The sequence below is a fragment of the Peromyscus californicus genome, unplaced genomic scaffold, assembly GCF_007827085.1.
Source record: "Peromyscus californicus insignis strain IS unplaced genomic scaffold, ASM782708v3 Scaffold_12__1_contigs__length_115047231, whole genome shotgun sequence".
NCBI classification, from domain to species: domain Eukaryota; kingdom Metazoa; phylum Chordata; class Mammalia; order Rodentia; family Cricetidae; genus Peromyscus; species Peromyscus californicus.
Window position 1 is genome coordinate 70,725,627 of NW_026294413.1, and position 20,901 is coordinate 70,746,527.

General features: G+C 41.0%; 3 gene segments (V, D, J or C); all 3 read right to left on the minus strand.

Moving 5' to 3' along the window:
• Positions 1-2,086: 2,086 nt before the first annotated feature.
• On the minus strand, positions 2,087-2,689 carry LOC128106701 (T-cell receptor alpha chain V region CTL-F3-like). The segment is given in 2 exon segments: positions 2,087-2,454; positions 2,644-2,689. Coding segments are annotated over 2 exon segments (414 nt in total).
• A 1,114-nt stretch (positions 2,690-3,803) lies between these two features.
• On the minus strand, positions 3,804-4,436 carry LOC128106712 (T cell receptor alpha variable 13-1-like). The segment is given in 2 exon segments: positions 3,804-4,222; positions 4,385-4,436. Coding segments are annotated over 2 exon segments (471 nt in total).
• A 6,267-nt stretch (positions 4,437-10,703) lies between these two features.
• On the minus strand, positions 10,704-11,229 carry LOC128106720 (T cell receptor alpha variable 22-like). The segment is given in 2 exon segments: positions 10,704-11,005; positions 11,178-11,229. Coding segments are annotated over 2 exon segments (354 nt in total).
• Between the last annotated feature and the right edge of the window lie 9,672 nt (positions 11,230-20,901).

Consider the following 20,901-nt stretch of genomic DNA (forward strand, 5'->3'; position numbering starts at 1 on the left):
TAGCCCATCTCTTTTGGAAGAGACACTTGAAGCCCCAATGAACAACTTGAAGGGAGGATTCCTGTCGGGGCCTGCAGACAGTCAGCTGGGTAGCTGGGTAGAGGTGTGCGGATTGAAGAGACAATGAAGAAGACAGAAAAGAGTTGAGAGATCTGCTGGTCAATGCTGGACAGCCCCAAGTTTATTTCACAGCCAACTTATATATAGTTTTGAAGGATGGAGGTAGAACAATGCACAGCTGGCCTGGAGAGATGGCTCAGAGGTTAAGAACACTGGCTGTTCTTCCAGAGGTCCTGAGTTCAATTCCCAGTACCCATATGGTGGCTCAGAACCATCTGTAATGAGATCTGGCTCCCTCTTCTGGCCTGCAGGGATACATGCAAACAGAACACTGTATACCTAATAAATAAACAAATCTTAAAAAACAAACAAACAAACAAACAAAAAAGAAAAACAATGCACAGCCAGGCATTCAACCGCTATCTATTCTGTCTTGTGTCAAGGAGCAGACAGTTTCATTTTCTATCTAGATGTACCTCTGGCTGGCATCAGCAGCCTGCATCTAGCTAAATAGTGTGTTCCCTCTCATGGGCTAATCAGGACTTTCTCACAGCCCTTCAAGGAGACTCTGTGGGCTAATCATAACTTTCTCACAGCCTTGGAGCAAACAAGCTTGAACTCTATTGACTCATAATAGACTTCAGATTCAAACTGGGAAACTGAGTCAGTTGTGGGCTCCCACAGATTCACATGCCTGACACTGAGGTTTTTATTAGATTTAGCATTCATTTTAGGTTGACAAACTCTCTTATGAGAGAGTCTATTCTATTCTGTGCCATTTAAGTAGTTTTTGGAGTTTAGAAATGCAATTTGACATTCTATTTTGCTCCGTAGCCAATAAGATAGCATGTACTTCTTTTCTGTTCTTTTTGTACACAAATATGAGTCTTTCTTGAGGGACATGATAGTCATTGATTTTAGGTCTTCCTTCCATTACAGAGAGATAAATATGAGTACTAGAGTATTTTACTTTAAATATATATTTTCTTTCCAGAATTGAAATGGAACAGAACTTTTGTTTCTTTCCCATAATTCAGAAGAGTTATCTGAGAATCTAGCTCTAATCCTAAGTGATTGACTACACCACATCCTCAGGATTTAGGCAAATGAGAGTGGGCAGCCTGACTCCTACACAGTGTGTAGGAAAGAGATGGAGCTGCCTCTCAGGCATCATCTTGAGATTTCCAACAGCTGTGTTTCCTGAGCAGCTTCACTAATTGAATGATGTTGGGGAATGTGAAGGTTTCAATGAGAATGGCCCCATAGGCTCAAAAATCTGAATGTTTGGTTCCAAGATGGTGGACTGTTTAGGAAGGATCAGTAGGTACGGCCTTATCAGAGGAGGTGTGTCACTGGGGTGGGCTTTGGAATCTCAAAGCCGAAGCCAGGCCCAGTCTCTCCCTCTCTCTGCCTCTTGTTGTTGTTCAGATGGAAGCTCTAAGCAACTTCTCCAGGGACATGGCTACTGTCTGCTACTATGCTTGCCACCACAATCATCATGGCTCACCCTCTGAAACTGTAATCAAGCCCTCAATTAACTGCTTCCTTCTATAAGTTGTCTTTGTCATGGTGTCTCTTCACAGCAATAAAACAGTAACTGAGACCAGAGTCAGGCTGAACTCTCTGTAACATCGGCCAAGGAGAGGAAGAATCTAAATAGCTTGCAGCAGGACACTGAAGCAGATTTTTAAATACTAAACCCTATATTCTTCATTTGGTCATAAATTTGTGGGGTAAGAACAAAAGATTGCTGGATAATTAAATAATTAAATTTTGTAAGACTTCTTGGTAGAGATAAATTCCATGTCCAGCTTTTCCTGGAGATGTTTTTCTCTGAGAGGTCCTCACTTAGGGAGAGAACAGCATTTCTGTGGATCAAAGTTTGGGTTGTCTCTAGCAATGACTTCCATCCTATCCTGTCGGAATATCCTCAGATTCCTAAGTTTCTAGGAATTTGACCTAAGATTTGTTGCAGTTTTTCAGGAGTCTGGGTAAACCCCACTTAGAGAAGGAACACAGCCCTCCCTCACAGGCCACTCCCCTCAGCCCCCTGCACCCTGGGTTTGTGTGAAGCTTCCCCTGCAGTCTCCCTCACTGTGTCACTCAGAGCACAGTAGTACAGGGCAGAGTCTGCCAACTGCACTGAGGACTTCTGCAGGTGGAAGGAGCTGCTGCTCTTATGGAGAGTGGCCTGGAACCCTTGGTGCTCTGTCCTCTGGTTGTCTGTGAAGCTACTCAGGAGTAGCTGAGGGGCTTTGTTGAGATATTGAATGTACCACCAAAGGAAAGTATTTGAGTAAGTAGCCTGATAGGTGCAGTTCATGATCACAGGCAAGCCCTCTGTGACAGTGACCAGGCCTTCTGTCTGGGTCACTGAGTCTCCATTGCTCATCCCTGAAAAATAAATGAATAAATAAGTAAACAAATGAATGAATGAATGAATGAATAAATAAATAAATAAATAAATAAATAAATAAATAAATAAATAAATAAATAGTCACTTTTCTGTGTGAGGAAGAAGGCAAAGACTTCCTCATTTGTAAGAAAATGACAACATCAACACTTAGGGTAAATGTAACTTACTGAGCATGAAGAGGAGCAGCAGAACTGAGCAGGTGTCAGGAAGCATGTTCTTAGGAGAAAATGACACTTGGTTCTTGAGTGCACCAAACTCACAGGGCAAGTCTCCTGCAGGACCTTATTGAAACTCCTCACTCATAAACAAGGACCTCCTTCTGCACAGTGACAGTCTGCCACGTGAAGCCACCACCTGGATACAGACATTAACCACGTCTGAAGAGGCATCGCCCTCTGCTGATTTCCCTTCAAACTGCAACACAGATGTCTGCACAACACACTGTGAATAAACCTGAAACCTCACCCAAAGGAGGCAAGTCTCAAGTCCCCAGTGGATGTCTGAAATTACCAGTGTTACTGAACTATGTGTATGCTATGGTATTTTGTGTGCTGAATATGTATAAAATAATACACATACATATATATACACACACACACCTACCCACTGATAAAATTTATCTATATTTTCTCAATTTACTAGTTCTTGGGGAATGTTATGCAATGAATTTTGTTTGCATTCACCTGCTCCCTATACTCCTGCTAGATCCATCCACTCTTCCCTACCAGCCCAGTCCCCCTCCTTTTAAAACAAACACCTCAATGCTTGAGTTACAGTTTGTCCTGCCCGTATACTATTGGATTTGTGGCCTTCAGTGGGGGGTGGTGTATGTACCAGGGCCTGCATCTTTAAAGAATCTTGTTTCTCTCTCCCATCAGCTATGAACTGCTCCTACCTCTGTAGCTAAGGACGGGAATGCCAACCTTCCCTCTGCTTCCTAGGATTGTGTCTGATCTGATCCTTTGCAAGCCTTAGGTGTGCTGTCAACTTCTGTGAGTCCATGTGTGCAGCTGCCCTGCTGAGTCCAGAAAACACTGTCTTCTTGTAGTCATTCCCCAGCTATGGCTCTTACAGTCTTTCCACCTCCTCTTCCTCAGTGACCTCTGACCTGGGGATGAGGGTGTGTGATGTAGATGTCCCACCTGGGACTGAGCATGCCATAGCCTCTTCTTCTCTGAAGCACAGTGAGTTCTGGTTCTCTATGGCATTCACAATGTGCTGCAGCCAGGGAAAGGGGATGATTAAACTGTAGTTCAATTTTTAAAAATGGAAAAACTGTCCTAAATTGTTTTGAGTGACTTGAAACTTTGTGTTTTTAATGTCTACACTACAGTTGGCACTTGCCAACTAACAAATAGCAAATGTACTGGAAGACCTGTGACACAGGATGTGGACAGGGCTCCAGGCCCCGTGGCAGGTTTGAGGACAGGCTGCAGGTGCCTGTGGAGCAGTGTGCACTTGCAGCACAGAAGTACAGGGCAGAGTCTCCAGGCCGGGTGTCTGTGATGTGCAGGGAGAAGTGTTTGGTTTTCTTATCCTGTAAAACGATCAGTCTTTGCTCCTGCTTTCTTTCCACAGTTGAACGAATGTCAATAATGAGCTGAGGATGCCCTCCAGGTCCTTGCTTATACCAAGGGAAGTAGAACGAGGCACTGTCTGTGTAAGTGCAATTGATGACTGCGCTGGCTTCCTCCTGGACTCTCAGGGTGGAAGGATGCTGCTCCACCTGTTCACCTTGGCTCACCCCTATGCAGAAAGATGGAGTGAAAAGATAAAAGTTCTCAGGTCATCACTATCCAGGATTCTCTTTTTCTACACTAACTAGAGAAAATCGAATAAAATATAGTTCCTCCTCGATGTCTCAGAAATGCCCAAGGAATATTCTGTGGCTCTAAAATCTTAACTCACCATCCAGATGCAGCCACAAGAACATGAATAAAGTAGGAACAAATGTCTTCATTGTTCTTCCAATTAAATTAAGATCCAGGGTACAATTGGGATGACTAACAGGTACCAGGGTATTGCTCTTTCTCAGGAACAATTCTACTCCTGAGTCATCCACTCAGCCACTGAGAGAAAGGCTGGGCTTCTGCCCTAAGCCTGCACAATCAGCACAAGGAAGTGACTCCTCTGCATAGTTCCCAGCAGCTGAGGTCTACTACCACCTTGTGGTTGTACCCTTAACCAGTGAGTCCTCTGCATAAGTATTCTCTGACCTGTAAGGAACTCAGACACATAAAACAGCAATATGTTATATCAAGTGTATTCTAGTGCTGAGAGGTCAAGAATGGTATTTGTACACACTAGTGAGACTATTTTTTATATTTAAATCTAATGTAACACATGTAAAATGCTTCATATATACATGTATATATGTGGTGTTTTCATAAATAAATGGAATATATATGATGTGCTCATATATAAGCATGTGTGTTTGTTTCTGTGTGTGTGTGTAAAACACATTCTGTCTAGAACTATATTTACTAATCCACTTACATATCACAGAATGTTTGGATCATTCATCATGAACTCCCCCTTTTCTTAGAGACAGATACTTAGGCCAATATTTGTCTGTGAAAGTTACAGTGTGTGAGAATAGTCTTTTTCAGGTCTCTCATGGGCTTTTAGTTGAAAGAGGACGATGTTTTTTTCTATTTCAATGAGTTCCTGTTGAGAATACAGATATGATGTTTTCATGCATGCATCTTACCTTCTATAGAAGTAGGCCTGGAATCACAACTACACACAACTACTCTTAGGAACGTTCTCAGAAATCACTTCATTTGAGGATGGCACCATCCATTTCACTCACTCACTCCCACAGCATCTACACTGAATCACTGATAGAGAGCAGTGGTAGATTCCCTGGAGAATCTGCCAAACCTTGCAACAAACCCATCTTTCCTCTTCCCTGTGGACCCTCCCAGCACCCCCTGCTCTAGCCCATTGTCTTTCCTTCCTGTCCATTGTGAATAACCACAAACACTGTGTAACTGGGAACCAGTCTACTCACAGGCTTGGGAAGCTGAAGGCCATCTTCACTGTCCTTCCTGTCCTCCGTTTCAGTTCCCTGGTACCATCCCCAGTCCTGTAACTGACCACTCACCTGTCCTCTCACTCTTCCTCCATTCACTGAGGACTCAGCAGACCCTTGCTGCATTTCCTTTCCTAACCCACCACCATTGCTTTGTGTCACATGACAGTAGAGACACTCTACCTGGGAGCCTGATGGCCACACCTGCCTGGGCAGCAGGCAGTCCATCTTCACTTTCCTTGCTGTCGTACATTGCAGTTTTCCCAGTGTCTTTCCAACCCTGTTGCAGACTATAGTAGGGTCCTGTCCTTCCTCTCTGCTTCCATTCCCCAGGGACTCCACCTAACCCTTTGGAGGACTCAGCTTCCATTCTTTCTGTGGATCCTCTCAGCATCCCCTCTAGTCCATCTCCTTTCCTTCATGTCACCCTCCAATACATAAAACAGTTTCTACCTTAGTGACCACACTGGCAGGGACTCACGGCCAGTTATATAGGTTGTTCGCTCTATCCTTCCTGTCCTTCATTACAGTCTCTCCATTCTCATCACCAGCCTGGTAACAACCTGCTCACAGTTCCCTTACTGAACTTCATTCACTGGACACTGCAACTCTTGGTTCAGATCCAGGGTCCCACCCCTTCCATCCCCATCTCTCCACATAATTCTTTGCCTTACTGTAACCTACTTCATCCAAACTCCCTGTGGATCTCACCTCTAGGTATGAACAGGATCTCTTTAGCTTGTTACGGAAGTCTCTCTCAGCCTTTTATCCTAGGCCACATCTATTCCTTTCTGTCACATGTTGGCCCACAGAAACACCCCCCTTCTAGGAAGCCAATAACAACAATAATTCACTAAGACCAAGAAATTTCAATAGAAACTGAGAAAGGAAACACCCACTAAACAAAGGCAATACCAGTATCAAAACATAGAAACAACAGCATGCCAACTCCAAACACCTGCACAAAAACACAATCATTAATAACCAAGACAGTATATCTCCACCAGAATCCAGTAACCCTACTGCAATTGACCCTGGAAATGCAATAGAGTTGAACCACAAGACAAGTCATCAAAAATACATATAATGAATTTGCCCAAGGACCATAAAGAGGATATGAATAAATCCCTTAGTGAAATCTTTGAATCCACAAACAGTGGAGTAAAATGAAGAAAAAAGTTCAAGATATGCAAGTAGAAATAGAATCACTAAAGAAAACACTAAGTGAGGTAAAAGTGGAAATGAAAAATTTAGAACATCAAACCAAAGCCTCAGAGGTAAGCTTCAAAAACAGAGCAGAAGACATAGAAGAGGGAATCTCAGGCACTGAAGACAAGGTAAAAGAAATGGACACCTCAGTCAAACAAAATCTTAAATTCACAAAAATCCTAGGATGAAATGTCCAGGAAATCAGGGATACCATGAAAAGACTGAATCTACAAATAGCATAGATAGAGGAAAGAGAAAAAACGCAAGTCATAGGTACATAGATATTTTCAACAAAATCATAGAAGAAAATTTCTCTAACATAAATAAGAGGGTACCTATCAAGATACAAAAAGCATTCAAAACTCCAAATAGACTGGACCAGAAAAGAAATTTCTTGTTGACTCATTATAATCAAAACATTTACCTTACAGAACAAAGAAAGAATATTAAAAACTGAAAGGAAAAAGACTAAGTAATAACTGACACTTCACTGGAGACTATAAAGGCCAGAAGAGCCTAGACAGATGTTACACAAACTTTGAGAGACAGATGCCAGTCCATACTACTAAAACCAGGAAAACCATCAATCAAAATTGCTGAAAAAACAAAAACATTCCAAGGTAAATCCAAATTTAAGGAGTACCTACTTACCAATCCAGCGCTATAGAAGATGACAGAAAGAAATATTAAGAGATTAACCACACCCAAGAAAAGCACAAAGAATAAATAATCCCAGAGCAGCAAATCAAAAGAGGATGGAAATACACACCACAGCAATAAATAACAGGTACCAATGAACACTGCTCATTGATTACTCTGAATATTAATGGTTTCAATTCCCTGATAAAAAGAAAGAGACCAACAGATTAGATTAAAAATAGTATCCATGCATATCAAAAACAGCAGAAAATATACAAATTTGTGAAAACTGAACAACTCATTACTAGCTCCAACTCCAAGTTATACCAAAAAGTAGAAGCAGAAGACCACTATCTAATTCTTTTTATGTAAACCTAGTTACCCTGACATTTAAACACACAAAGACGCGACAAAGACAGAAAATTACAGATCAATATCTGTTATGAACATTGATGAAAAATTCTCAAAAATACTTGTACACTGAATACAAGATATATTAAAAAAGAATCATCTGCTGTAATGAAGTAGGCTTCATCCCAGAGATCCAAGGATTGTTCACCATATATAAATCGATAATGTAATCCAGAAATACAGGAAAAGTGGCCTAGATTATTATAAAACACAACAGAGTTTATACTGAGTTAAAATTAGCTTAGCAACTGAAAAGTGTTGTAACTTATATGGAAAATATCAAGGCAAGGCATGGTGTCACCTAGCAATCACTGTGCTTTGGCTTGTTCAGGAAGAGTTGGTGGGAGTCCAAGTATGTGAGGGTGGCTCTAGGAAAAGAGAAGTTGGACTGGGGCTGAACCAGGAGTGATGGTTGCTATAGATGAGTGACTGGCCCTGGATGCAAGGTTTGGTTTAGGAGCGAAAGACAGTGAAAGAATTCAAGATATCACCTAATATAAACTGGGACGAATTATTCAAATCCAATCCATATGGCCTGCACTGGAGAAGAGTTGGCAGATAATTCTTCGATTGCCTCAGTGAAGGTGGAAGCAGATAAAGTAAAAGATGAAGATGAAAACATGGTGCCTCTCTTCAGAATTACTCAGTCACTGATGAAGGTGACAGTATAAGAAGCAGAGCTGGCTTTGAAGAAGTTGAACAGGCTGGAGAAGGACGAGCAAACATGAAAATCAACTAAACAGAAAAGAAATGAGACTGGAAAATGAGCTGGAGGTGGCTCAAGAGGTGGATGTGATACTTGGTTTTTACATGATGAAATTCTCCAACATGAAAACCAGTTGGAATAAAAAGACAGGAAGTTAAAGAATGTGGGGAAAAGAGTCACATAAAGAGAAGAAAATCAATGATCAACTGGCTGTTTCAAGGAAGAGGCAGAAACAGCAAATTAGGAAGTTATTGAACAGCTTAAGATTCACAAAAGGAATCACTTCGTCAGGAAGAGGAGGAGACGGTGACAACTGATCTCAATTATCTAAAAAGATCTGTGAACTTGTTCAACATCCTGACGAAATTCAGACCTTAATGGGAGCTAGTGAGAAACTTGAAGTTTAGAACCGAGAAATGAGAAAGAAATCTAAAAGAGTCAGAACAGGAAATGGAGACGATGACTGTAGCAGGACAGAAGCTATTGTACAAGGGGAAGGTACTATTGTGGACCAGATTTAAAAAGAGAACGGGCATTGTCAACCTCAGGTGTGAGAGCCCACAGGCCTTCTGAAAACGTGGGATGGAGAGGATGATCCAGTCATGATGACTGTCGAGGCAAATGTAGAAGAATGGAGGGTGTTTTTCTCAATTGATACAACTCTTTCGTGTCTTATATTTTGATTTAACTTGAATTTTGATTTTGATTTTAAGGATTTATAGAAGAAAATAATATTTATACTGTTTTTTAAAGTTTATTGTACATCTTATCTAGAAAGCTTTTAAAACTGCTGTCTGTAGTCCTTAAGCTCCTTTGTTCATTAGATAAAAGCTTTCAAGTCCAGATTAATCAGGAATGAGATTAGGAAAAACATCTACCAACATCTATTAGACAACCTTTTACAAGTACCTCTTTCTGTGCCTAATTAATATGTTCCAATCTCACTTAATTCCACACCACACACTATCAAGAATCTAGGATTATGGTGGTTGTTATTTGTGAATTCTCTGAGATGACTGAATTAGTAATTCCTACTGTAGAATCTGTCGCTTCTAGTGTCAACAGTTCTAGCCATGCTCACATAAATGTTATTGACAATTAGGAAATGTTTATTATCCTGGAAGCTCAGATAATTTATATTTTAAACAGATGTAGTTGCAATGGGGATGAAGCTGAATGAATCACAAAGAGATCAGTGAATTTGTGAAGCTCTAGAAAGTAAATGTTTTAGCCAGTCCAGTCACTGTTGTAACCACTCACCTGTTGTTTCAAAGTGAAAACACGATGGACAGACAATTCATGAATGAAGGAACATGGCTGCTTTCCAGTTCCTAACAGAGACAAATTGCAGATCAGAATTTTTCAACTGTGGAATATAATCCACCGACGCTTGGGAAACTGCAGTGTTTGGATCACATTTAATTACTGTATAACTAATTATTCCCCTATTGAGTGACCTTAGAAGTTTTCAAGTTTTTCTTTTGAAAGCCGTGTTTTAGTGAATTTTGCTTTTGTATATTACGTTGCAGATATGTAAATATTTTGTAGAATCAATTGCTGCAAGTATTATTGTAATACAAATTGCAAATACGTCTCTCTAGTTTGTCATTTATCTTTTGGCTCTCATAATTTTTGATGTGAAATATTTGTTTTATGTTGCATAATGTATTATATATTTTAAAATATCAAGAAATTGTTGAAATCGTGTCTAGGTTAATAAGATTTATTTGCCTTGCCATTCTACAAATTAATCTATTAGATCTTTTATCAACTTCATATTGAGCAGAATAGCTGGAAGTGTTGTTTAATGCTCTTTAAACACAGGATGGAAACAGTTGCTCAGAGTTTCCAATGTTGAGAAAAGACAGAATTGGTTGTGGAGTGTGTAAGGGGGGTTTATATTTTATGACATTAGCACAAGCATTTGATAAAGTGTAGATTTTAGTCATGTAGGCTGACGTTTATGAACATTTGTCCTTTTTATGATATTCATCATGTGTTATAGAATTCTTTTTTTTTCATTTTTCTCGAACATTTATCCTTGTACAAGTCAGTATCATATCAACTGAATATAAGTGTGAACTTCTACAACAGTATTGTTCTGTTTCCTCACATTTTCTTTGTAATTGGTGGAGATATGATGAAGCCAGAGCTGTGCAAAAGCTGCTGCAGAGTCTGCCTGTGTCAGGGCTGTAGCTGCACACACAGCTGCAGTTTGGGGCCAGACTTCAGGCTTGCTGGAAGCACTGTGCCTCTGCAGCACAGAAGTAGATGCCTGAGTCCTCCAGCTGGGCCTCTCTGATGTGCAGGGTGCTGTAGCGCTCCTTGGAGTTGAATGTTGACTTTAACCTCCCATTCTCCTTTGTTCCTGGACTCAGGTAAAAAAGATTGATGAAGCTGCCCCTGGGATTCTGCCATAACCACTGCACACTTCTCATGGTGGTAGAAAAATTGCATCTCAGAGCAGAACTGGTTCCCTCATGGAGACTCAGGGCTGAAGGACTCTGCTCCACCTCAACTCCTCTCACCCCTGTTGGGAAACAAAAGCAAACCAGAATCAGTGAGGGGTTTTCATCCACACCTGTCTAATATCCCAGGAGACACCATGAGGTGACTGCACAGGAGCTTTGGATTGGCTCATTCCCCTCCACCACTGACATTTCTGGAGAATCCCTAAAGCAACTTAAGTGAGCACAACTCACAGCAAATCTGCACCCACAGAATCCCCAGCACAGCTCCCAGTTTCCTCTCCATGGCCCCTGTCCAGTTGCTGGGGTGTCTTCTCTCCAGTTATGAAGGTGTTAAATCTTGTGGGCAGACACACTTGTGCTTACACACAGCAGGTTCTCTTCAAATCACTGAGTGTCCTCTTTCATCTGAACAAGAAACCCCTCCCACCTCCACATCATGACTCTGCAGGCAATTGCTCCACAACTGTGGAAGACAGTAATGTAGAGTCCAGGACACTGTATTTCTAATGTAACATTTCATATAAGGGGAGTTTGGGGAAAATGTGTGAGGGAGGGGATTTCATAAATGCAGAATACTGGTGTGAACACTGATGGCTCCAGTGGGTTAGAAGAGCCATGCAGAATCCTAGCAAGATTTTTTTGACCTTTTTTCGTCTTGAAATTTTTTTCATACAATATGTTCTGATCCTTGCCTCCTCTCCTCTATCACCTACAAGAACTTCTAAACACCTTCTCACCCACCCAACTCCATGCTCTTTCTTTTTATCTCTCTTTAGAAATCAACGAGCCAAAAAAATCCAAACGAAGCAGAATTAAGAAAAAAGAACACACACACACACAAATCTCATAAAAACATATAATACATACAAACACAGACAAAAGACCAATAAGACAAAAAAATGCTCAAACTAAGCAATGTGAGACAATAACATCATTGGATTCATTCTGTGTTGGCCATCTACTGTTAGGCATGTGCCCACCCTTCTGTGTGATCAATAAACCCAACACGAAATTTCTGGCAGAACTCTTAAATTAGAGTATTTGACAAATCAGCATGCAAGGCACTCTACAGAATTTCTTGCAATTAAGATCATCATGTATGTAGAAAGTTCCCAATAGAGTTTTGTTGGGTATAAGAAAAATAAGACATGACCCCCCATGCTTCCACCCTTATTTATTTTTCCATCTCTTGGCATCTGCCCAGATATTCCACTGTGCTATGCAGAAAAACACAGCTGATGCAGATCAGGCTGTGAATACCTGCTCAAGTTCAGTGATGCTCCCTAACTTCTATTCTTTCATACCTATATTTCACAGTTTTTTCTTCTCAAGTAATTATTCCTCTTCTTAATAGTTTAGAGTACATATGTATGTATGTATGTGTATTATTATATATACATATCATATATGATTTAAAGGTTGTTGTAATAATTTCTATTTCTTTGAATTTGGGAAGTTTTAAACATAAAATTAAAAAAAAGGCTGTGGAGATAATTTCTCTTGAGTGTCCATCTGCATAATGCCCAATGAGATTCTATTTTGCTTACATCTGTTCCGAGAATTATTCTTAAAATAGATTTATTGACACAGGGGATCTAGTGAACAGGCCCTAGATATCTATGGTTTTATATAGAATGACTGAGAGCTAAAGATCCGGTGAACTCCACACAGTGACCCCTACTCCTTGCTTTGTGGGTTGATTGCCTCATGTCTCTTCTCAGCTCTTCAAACCTCTAGGCAACTTAAACAGAAATTTCTAGGTACCTTGCAGTGCCCCCTAGTGGACTGACACCACCACCAAAAGTGACTTCAGGCCATCTCCACAATCATCACTAAACCAATCTTTTCACTCCATCACTTCATGATGAAGGAAATGCAGATGGTCAGAAGACAAGACTGTCCAGATGGAGTTCTCAAAAGAAGAAATAAAAATGGCCAAGAAATATCTCAAAATTGTTCATCATCCTTAGCAATTAGGGAAATGCAAATTGAAACAGCTTTGAGATTTCATCTCACCCCAGTTAGAGTATCTAAAATGGATAAAACAACTGACAATAAATGCTGGGGGCGGGGGGCATTGGGAGGGGAGGAGCCTGCATTCCCTGTTGAAGGGAATGAAAATTGGTACAGTTACTTTGGAGATGGGTTTGGGGAGTCTTCGACCAACTAAAGATAAATCTTACCATACAACACAGTTATGTCACTTTTTGGTATATGTCCAAAGAACTCTACATCCTACTCCACAGATAGTTGCTTAGCTCTATGTATTGCTGCTCTGTAGTGGGTAGCTGTTCCAGCTTTGACCTTGAAGCACTGCCTCAGTGAGGCAGCCAGTAACTGCTACACCTACCTATGACCTGCCCCTGGGGTGTGGCTGAGATGGGAACCCTTAAGAGCCAAGATCCATTCTGGCCAGGCCTCTTGGCTCCTTGGATCCTGGATGCTGGATTGCAGACCAAGTCAGAGTTCTCCAGAGAACCCTGTTGGACTGCCCCTCACCTCTCCTGAATCCTGTAACCAACCCCTTTACTGGCTGTAAGTTACCCCCCAAAAAACCTCCTTTTAACTATGTGGAATTGCATTGTTAAATCCCCACATTACTACTCTATTTACAGTAACTATGAAATGGAAACAACTTAAGTGTCCTTTAGCTGATGAATGGAAAATAAAAATGTGGCACCGATATATTATTGAATATTCTTCAATGAAGAGAAAAATTCCACTATAAACTTTGCAGGTAGATGGATGGAACTAGAAAAGATTATTTATAATGAGTTGACAGAAACCAAAAAAAACAAATGCCACATGTTCTGCCACTGAACTCCTAACTCCAATGGGAATCATATAGGCTCCTAACCCCAAATCTTCAAATGGAAATACATAGCGTGGAGTAACCACAGATGCCAGAAAAATCCAAAAGGGAACATGTAGTTAGGGAGAAGCATTAGAAATGGGAATGGCATGGTAAGCATTGAGATGTCATCTTGGTGGATTTTTCCTTTGATGAGTATGAAGTGTCCTTCCCCACCTCTATTGATTAATTTTGGTTGGAAGTCTAGTTTGTTAAAATATTAGAATAGCCGCACTAGCTTACTTCATGGCTTGATTTGCTTGGAAAATCTTTTTCAAACCCTTTAATCTGAGTTAATGTCTGTCTTTGATGTTGAGGTGTGTTTCTTCTATGAAACAGAAGGATGAATCCTGTTTTTACATTCATTCTGTCAGCTGATGTCTTTTTATCAGGGAATTGAGTCCAGTGATATTGAGAGGTATTAATTACCAATTAATTGTTTATTGTTATTTACTGTTAGTTTAATTACTGTTAAATTACTGTTATTTTAGTGGTATTGGTGTTGTTAGTGTCTGTGTGTGTGTGTGTGTGTGTGTGTGTGTGTGTGTGTGAGAGAGAGAGAGAGAGAGAGAGAGAGAGAGAGAGAGAGAGAGAGAGAGAGAGAGAGGAGAGAGAGAGAGAGAATGTGCTTCCCTTCTTTTGATTTTGCTGGTGTGAAATTATTTATTTACTATATTTTAGTGACTGTAATTAGCCTTCCTTGAGGTGCAGTTTTCCTTCTAGTACCTTCTGTAATGGTGTATTTGTGTGTAGCTGATGTTTAAGTTTGACTTTGTCATGAAATATCTTGTTTTCTCCATCTATGGTTATTAAAAGTTTTGCTAGGTATAGTAGACTGGGCTGGCATCTGTGGCCTCTTAGAGCCTACAGGACATCTGTCCAGGTCCTTTTGTTTTTTAGAGTCTCTACTAAGAAGCTAGGTGTAATTCTAATAGCTCTGCCTTTATATGTTGTTGGCCTTTTTCCCTTGCAGCTTTTAATATTCTTTTTTTTTTGTTCTGTATATATAGTGTTTTGATTATTATGTGGCAGGAGGAATTAATTTTCTGGTCCAGTCTTTTTGGTGTTCTGTAAGCTTCTTGTACCTTTATAAACATCTTCTTCAAGTCAGGACACTTTCCTATGATTTAATTAAAAATATTTTCTGGGACTTTGAGCTGAGACTCTTCTCTTTCTTCTATTTCTATTATTCTCAGGCTTGGTCTTTTCATAGTGTCCCAGGTTTCCTGAATGTTCTTTGACAGGAACTTTTAGATTTAACATTCTCTTTGACTGATTGTATCAATTTCTTCTGTTATATCTTCTATGGCTGAGCGTCTCTCTTCCATCTCTTATTTTCTGTTGGTGATGCTTGCTTCTGTAGTTCCTGTTCATTTACCTAGTGTCTTAGTTAGGCATTTTATTGCTGTGAAGAGACACCATGTCCATGGCAACTCTTATAAACAAAAAACATTTGTGGCAATATTTTTTTTGTGCTGAAATGTGATATTTTAGTTGCATGCTAATAAATAAAGTTTGCCTGGAGATCAGAGGCTAGAGTGAGCCACAAACAGAAATCAGATGGTGGTGGCACACACCCTTAATCTGATCACATGGCACGCAGAGTCTCTGTATGTTCAAGGGCACAGTCAAGAGTGGTGACACACGCCTTTAATCCCAGTACCAACCATAGAGACCTGGAAGTCTGTATAGACAGGCAGTGACAAGGAAGTGATGTGGCTGGACTTAGAGCCAATGAGAAGGCAGAACAGGAAGGCAATAAAGGTACAGGTTAGACAGGAAGAAGCTCACTTGGGAAGGTAAGGTGAGGTGGTGAGCTAAGGTTAGTTGGCAGCTATTGCTTTGATCTCTATGGCTTATACCTCTGTATTTGGCTCTGTGTTTCTTATTTAATGAGATTGTTTAGAAATTCATCTACAAGCATTTAATTGGGGTGGCACACTTATAATTTCAGAGGTTCAGTCCATTATAATCATGACAGGGAGTACAGTGGCATTCAGGCAAATGTGGTGCTGGCTACATCTTGATCAGAAGTCAACAGCAAGTAGACTGTCTCACTTGCTGTAGCTTGAGTATATATGAACTCTCAAAGCCTACCCACTGAGACACACTTCCTCCCACAAGAACATACCATCAAAGCCACACCTCTAATAGTGCTACTGCATTTGGGGGCCATTTTCCTTTAAACTACCACATTCCACTCCCTTGCCCCCAAAGGCATATAGCCATATCATAATGCAAAAATGTATTCAGTCCAACTTCAAAAGTCCCCATAGTATATAACAGTCTCTAACTTATCTAAATATCTGAAGTTCAAAGTCTCTTCTGAGATTTATGCAATCTCTTAACTGTAATCCCCTATAAAATCAAAATCAAAAAGTAAATCACATACTTCCAACACATAATGACACTTGAGATACATCACCATTACAAAATAGAGGGAAGGGAGCACAGTGAGTAAATACTGGACCAAAGTAAGCACAAAAACCAGCTGGGCAATCTTCAAACTCTTTGACTACAACACACTTCTTTCTCTTGAGCTGGTTCCACTCCCTGTCAGCAGCTCCCCTCAGCAGGTATTCCAGGGCTCTGGCATCTTTAACATCTTGAGGTCTCCAAGTAAGACCAGGCTTCAACTTTACAGCTTCACACAATGGCCTCTCTAGGCTTCCACTCAGGGACACACCTGATGCATGCCTGGGCTCAGCGGCTCTCCTTAGTTTCAGGGGCAAATTCCCAAGGTCCTTTCTTCTCTTCTTAACTCCAGAACTGTAGCTGAAGTTTTCTCTGGTCCTGCCCAGCCCCACAGACCCCACAGCCATTTATAAAATAATCACTCAGAAGCTTATATTAATTAAAACTGCTCGGCCATTAGCTCAGGCCTACCACTGACTAGCTCTTACATTTAAACTCAGCCCATTTCTGTTAATCTATATGTTGCCACCTGTTCTGTGGCTTTATCTATGTAGCATGAATATTAAAAAGTCTTATTAATAAAAACAAACCCAGGACCTGGTATTGGGGTCATCACTGGAAAATCAGAGAAGTAGAACAAGCCACAGCCACCTCACCTTGTCAATTCCTCAGCTGATTCTGTTTCCTCAGACTGGAAGCCTATGAGTCCTTATCCAGAATGAATCTCAGCTGAACTGCTGCTAAAAGCCTAAAAGCTTAACCAGCTCTAGTTTCTGTCCTCATGCCTTATATACCTTTCTGCCATCACTTTCTAGGATTAAAGGTGTGAGTCACCATGCCTGGCTGTTTCCAGTGCGGCTTTGAACTCACAGAGATCCAGATGGACCTCTGCCTCTGGAATGCTAGGATTAAAGGCATGTGCTACCACTGCCTAACCTCCATGTTTAATATTATGGCTGTTCTGTTCTCTGACCTCCAGGTAAGTTTATTGTGGTGCACAATATATCAACCACATTATCTGTGTGCCTTTACATGCTGCTCCCTGGATGGCAGACTGGCGTCTACTCTGACTCAATCTTCCACTTCCCAGCTTTATTCTCTTCCTTGTCCCTCCTATACTTCCTGCCTGGCTACTGGCCAATCAGTGTTTTATTTATCAACCAATCAGAGTAACGTGTATTTACAGCATACAGAAAGGCATTCCCCTATCACAGAACCATGTGGCTGAAGGTGTCAAGTTCTGCTACTTGCTGGGACTAGAACATGGCCCCTGAGTCAAGTACATCTTCACCAGGTTTCTGTCTTTCACTGCTTAAGTTTGGCTGTACTTAAACTAGCTTTGTATACAAGGCTGGCCTCAAACTCAGAGATCTGCCAGCCTTTGGGGGCCATTTTCTTTCAAATCACCACACCTAGATTTTCTATTTCCATCATTCCCTTGGTTTGTGTCTTCTTTATTGCTTCTAGTTCCATTTTCAGATCTTGAACAGTTTTATTCATTTTCTTCACGTTTGTGTTTTCCTGGATTTCTTCAAGGGATTTATTAATTTCCTCTTTAACAGCCTCAATCATCTTCATAAAATTGGATGTAAGGTCATTGTCTTATGTTTCAGCTGTGTTGGAATATCCAGGGCTTACTATAGTAGGATAGCTTGGCTCTGGTGGTGCCATATAGTCATCTATGTTTGGAATTATCATACGTTTAAATATCAATTTATGAGTTTATCTTTGTTGGTGATGCTTTTTGATATTTTCCCCCCTTGGTTTCTGTTTTTTATTTCCTCGTTTTCTGACCTGAGTAGACTATGGTTCTGGTGACCAGTGAGTCTTCGATCTAGTAGTGTGTCTCTGTGGGGTATTTGGTGACTGTATGGCCTCTGGAGTTCTGGGTACTAGCTTGTTGTCTGTGGTGCTCTTCAGGAGTAGCTGGGGGGCGGGGGCTTTGTTGGGATATTGCACATACCAGAAAACCACAGGAGCTGAACTAATAGTCTTGTAGGTGCATTTCATCATCACAGGCAACCCATCTGTGACAGTAACCATGCCTTCTGTCTGGGTCACCAAGTCACCATTGCTCCTCCTTGAAAATGAATAAATAAATAGATAGATAAATAAATAGATAAATAAATAAGGAATCATTTTGCTATGTGAGGAAGAAGGTAAAGACTTCCACAGTTGTAAGAAAATGGCATCATCAACACTTAGGGTAAATGAAACTTACTGAGCATGAAGAGGAACAGCAGAACTGAGCAGGTGTCAGGAAGCATGCTCATAGGAGAAAATGGCACTTGGTTCTTCAGTGCACCAAACTCACAGGGCTAGCCTCCTGCAGGATCTTATTGAACCTCATAAACAAGGACCTCCTTCTGCACAGTGACAGTCTGTCATGTGAAGCTGCCCCCTGGATGAAGACATTAATCACATCTGAAGAGACAGCGCCCTCTGCTGATTTCCCTTCAAGCTGTAACACAGATGTCTGCATAATACACTGTGAATAAACTCGAAACCTCACCCAAAGGAGGCAGGGCTCAAGTCCACAACAGATTCCTAAAATCACCAGTGTTACTGAACTATGTGTATGTTGTGGTATTTAGTAGTATGAATATGTATAAAATAATATACATACATGTATACACACACACCTACCACTGATAAAATTTATCTACTTTTCTCATCTTATTAGTTCTTAGGGAATATTAGGCAATGAATATTTTTTATATTCACCTGTTCCCTATACTCCTGCCAGATCCATCCACTCTTCCCTACCAACCCAGTCCCCCTCCTTTTAAAACAAACACCTTAAAGTTTGTATTATAGTTTATCCTGCTCATATTCTCTTGGACACATGGCCTTCAGTGGAGGGTGGTCTATGCACCAGGGGCTGAATTTTTAAAGAAATCTATTCTCTATTCCAGCAGCTACCAACTGCCCATAGCTCCTTAGCTAAGAATGGAATGCCCACCTCCCCTCTGTTTGCTGGGATTGTTTCTGGCCTGATCCTATGCAAGTCTTACATGTGCTGTCAAACTCTGTGAGTTTGTGTGTGCAGCTGCCCTGCTGAGTCCAGAAAACACTGTCTTCTTGTAGTCATCCCCCACCTATGACTCTCAGAGTTTCCACCTCCTCTTCGTCAGTGATCTCTGACCTTAAGAGGAGGGTGTGTGATGTAAATGTCCTATCTGGAGGCTGAGTGTACCACAGCCTCTTCTTCTCTGCAGCACAGGAATTCTGGTTCTCTGTAACAAATTCATCATGGGCTGCAACCAGGGAAAGGGAATGATGAAACTATATTTCAATTTTTAAAAATGGAGAAAACTCTCCTAAATTGTTTAGAGTGACTTGAATCTAACTTTCTTATTTTGTGTTTTTAATGTCTACACTGTAGTTAGCACTTGCCAACTAAAAACTGGCCAGTGCAGTGGAAGGCCTGTGACACAGTGTATAGATGGAGTTCCAGACCTCCTGGCAGGTTTGAGGACAGGCTGCAGGTGCATGTGGAGCAGTGTGTACTTGCAGCACAGAAGTACATGGCAGAGTCTCCAGGCTGGGTGTCTGTGATGTGCAGGGAGAAGTGTTTGGTTTTCTTATCCAGTAAAACTATCAGTTAGCCGGGCGGTGGTGGCGCACGCCTTTAATCCCAGCACTCGGGAGGCAGAGCCAGGCGGATCTCTGTGAGTTCGAGGCCAGCCTGGGCTACCAAGTGAGTTCCAGGAGAGGCGCAAAGCTACACAGAGAAACCCTGTCTCGAAAAACCAAAAAAAAAAAAAAAAAAAAACAAACAAACAAAAAAAAAAACTATCAGTCTTTGGTCCTGCTTTCTTTCTACAGTTGAACCGATGTCAATCATGAGCTGAGGATGCCCTCCAAGACCTTGCTTCTACCAAGAGAAGTAGTCTGAGGTACTGTCTATACAAGTGCAGTTGATGACACTTGAATGCTATCTCTTTCCTGGACCCTCAGGGTGGAAGGATGCTGCTCTGCCTGCTCACCTTGGCTCACCCCTGCTGTGGAATGCCATTCTGTATGCTGTGAATGTGTGTTGATAAATAAAATGTTGATTGGCCAGTACACAGGCAGGAAGTATCGGTGGAATAAGCTGACAAGGAGAATTCTAGGAAGAGGAAGGTTGATTCAATAGACACCAGCTCACTGTCCAGGGGGCAGCATGTAACAGCACATAAGTAAAGCCACAGAACATGTGGCAACATATAGATTAACAGAAACAGACTGAGTTTAAGTGTAAGAGCTAGTCACTATTAAGCTTGAGCTAACGGCCAAGTAGTTATAAATAATATTAAACCTCTGTGTGATTATTTTATTAAGGGATGCAGGACTGTGGGTGAGAGATTTGTCCTGACTGTGGGCCAGGTCAGAACACAGAAAAACTTCTGACTACACACCCCTATGCCACAAAGATGGAAAGAAAGGAGAAGGTTGTTAGGTCATCACAATCGAGCATTCTCTTTTTCTACAGTCACTAGAGAAAATCTGACTAAGATAGAGTTCCTCCTGGATGTCTCAGAAATGTCCAAGAAATAATCTATTGTCCTAAAATCTTTGCTCATCATCTAGCTGCAGCCACAGAAACATAAATAAAGTAGGAATATATGTCTTCATTTTTCTTCCCCAAATTAAATTAAGATACAGTTTAGATCGTGATGACTAACTGGTTAGCTAGAGCTACAGGGA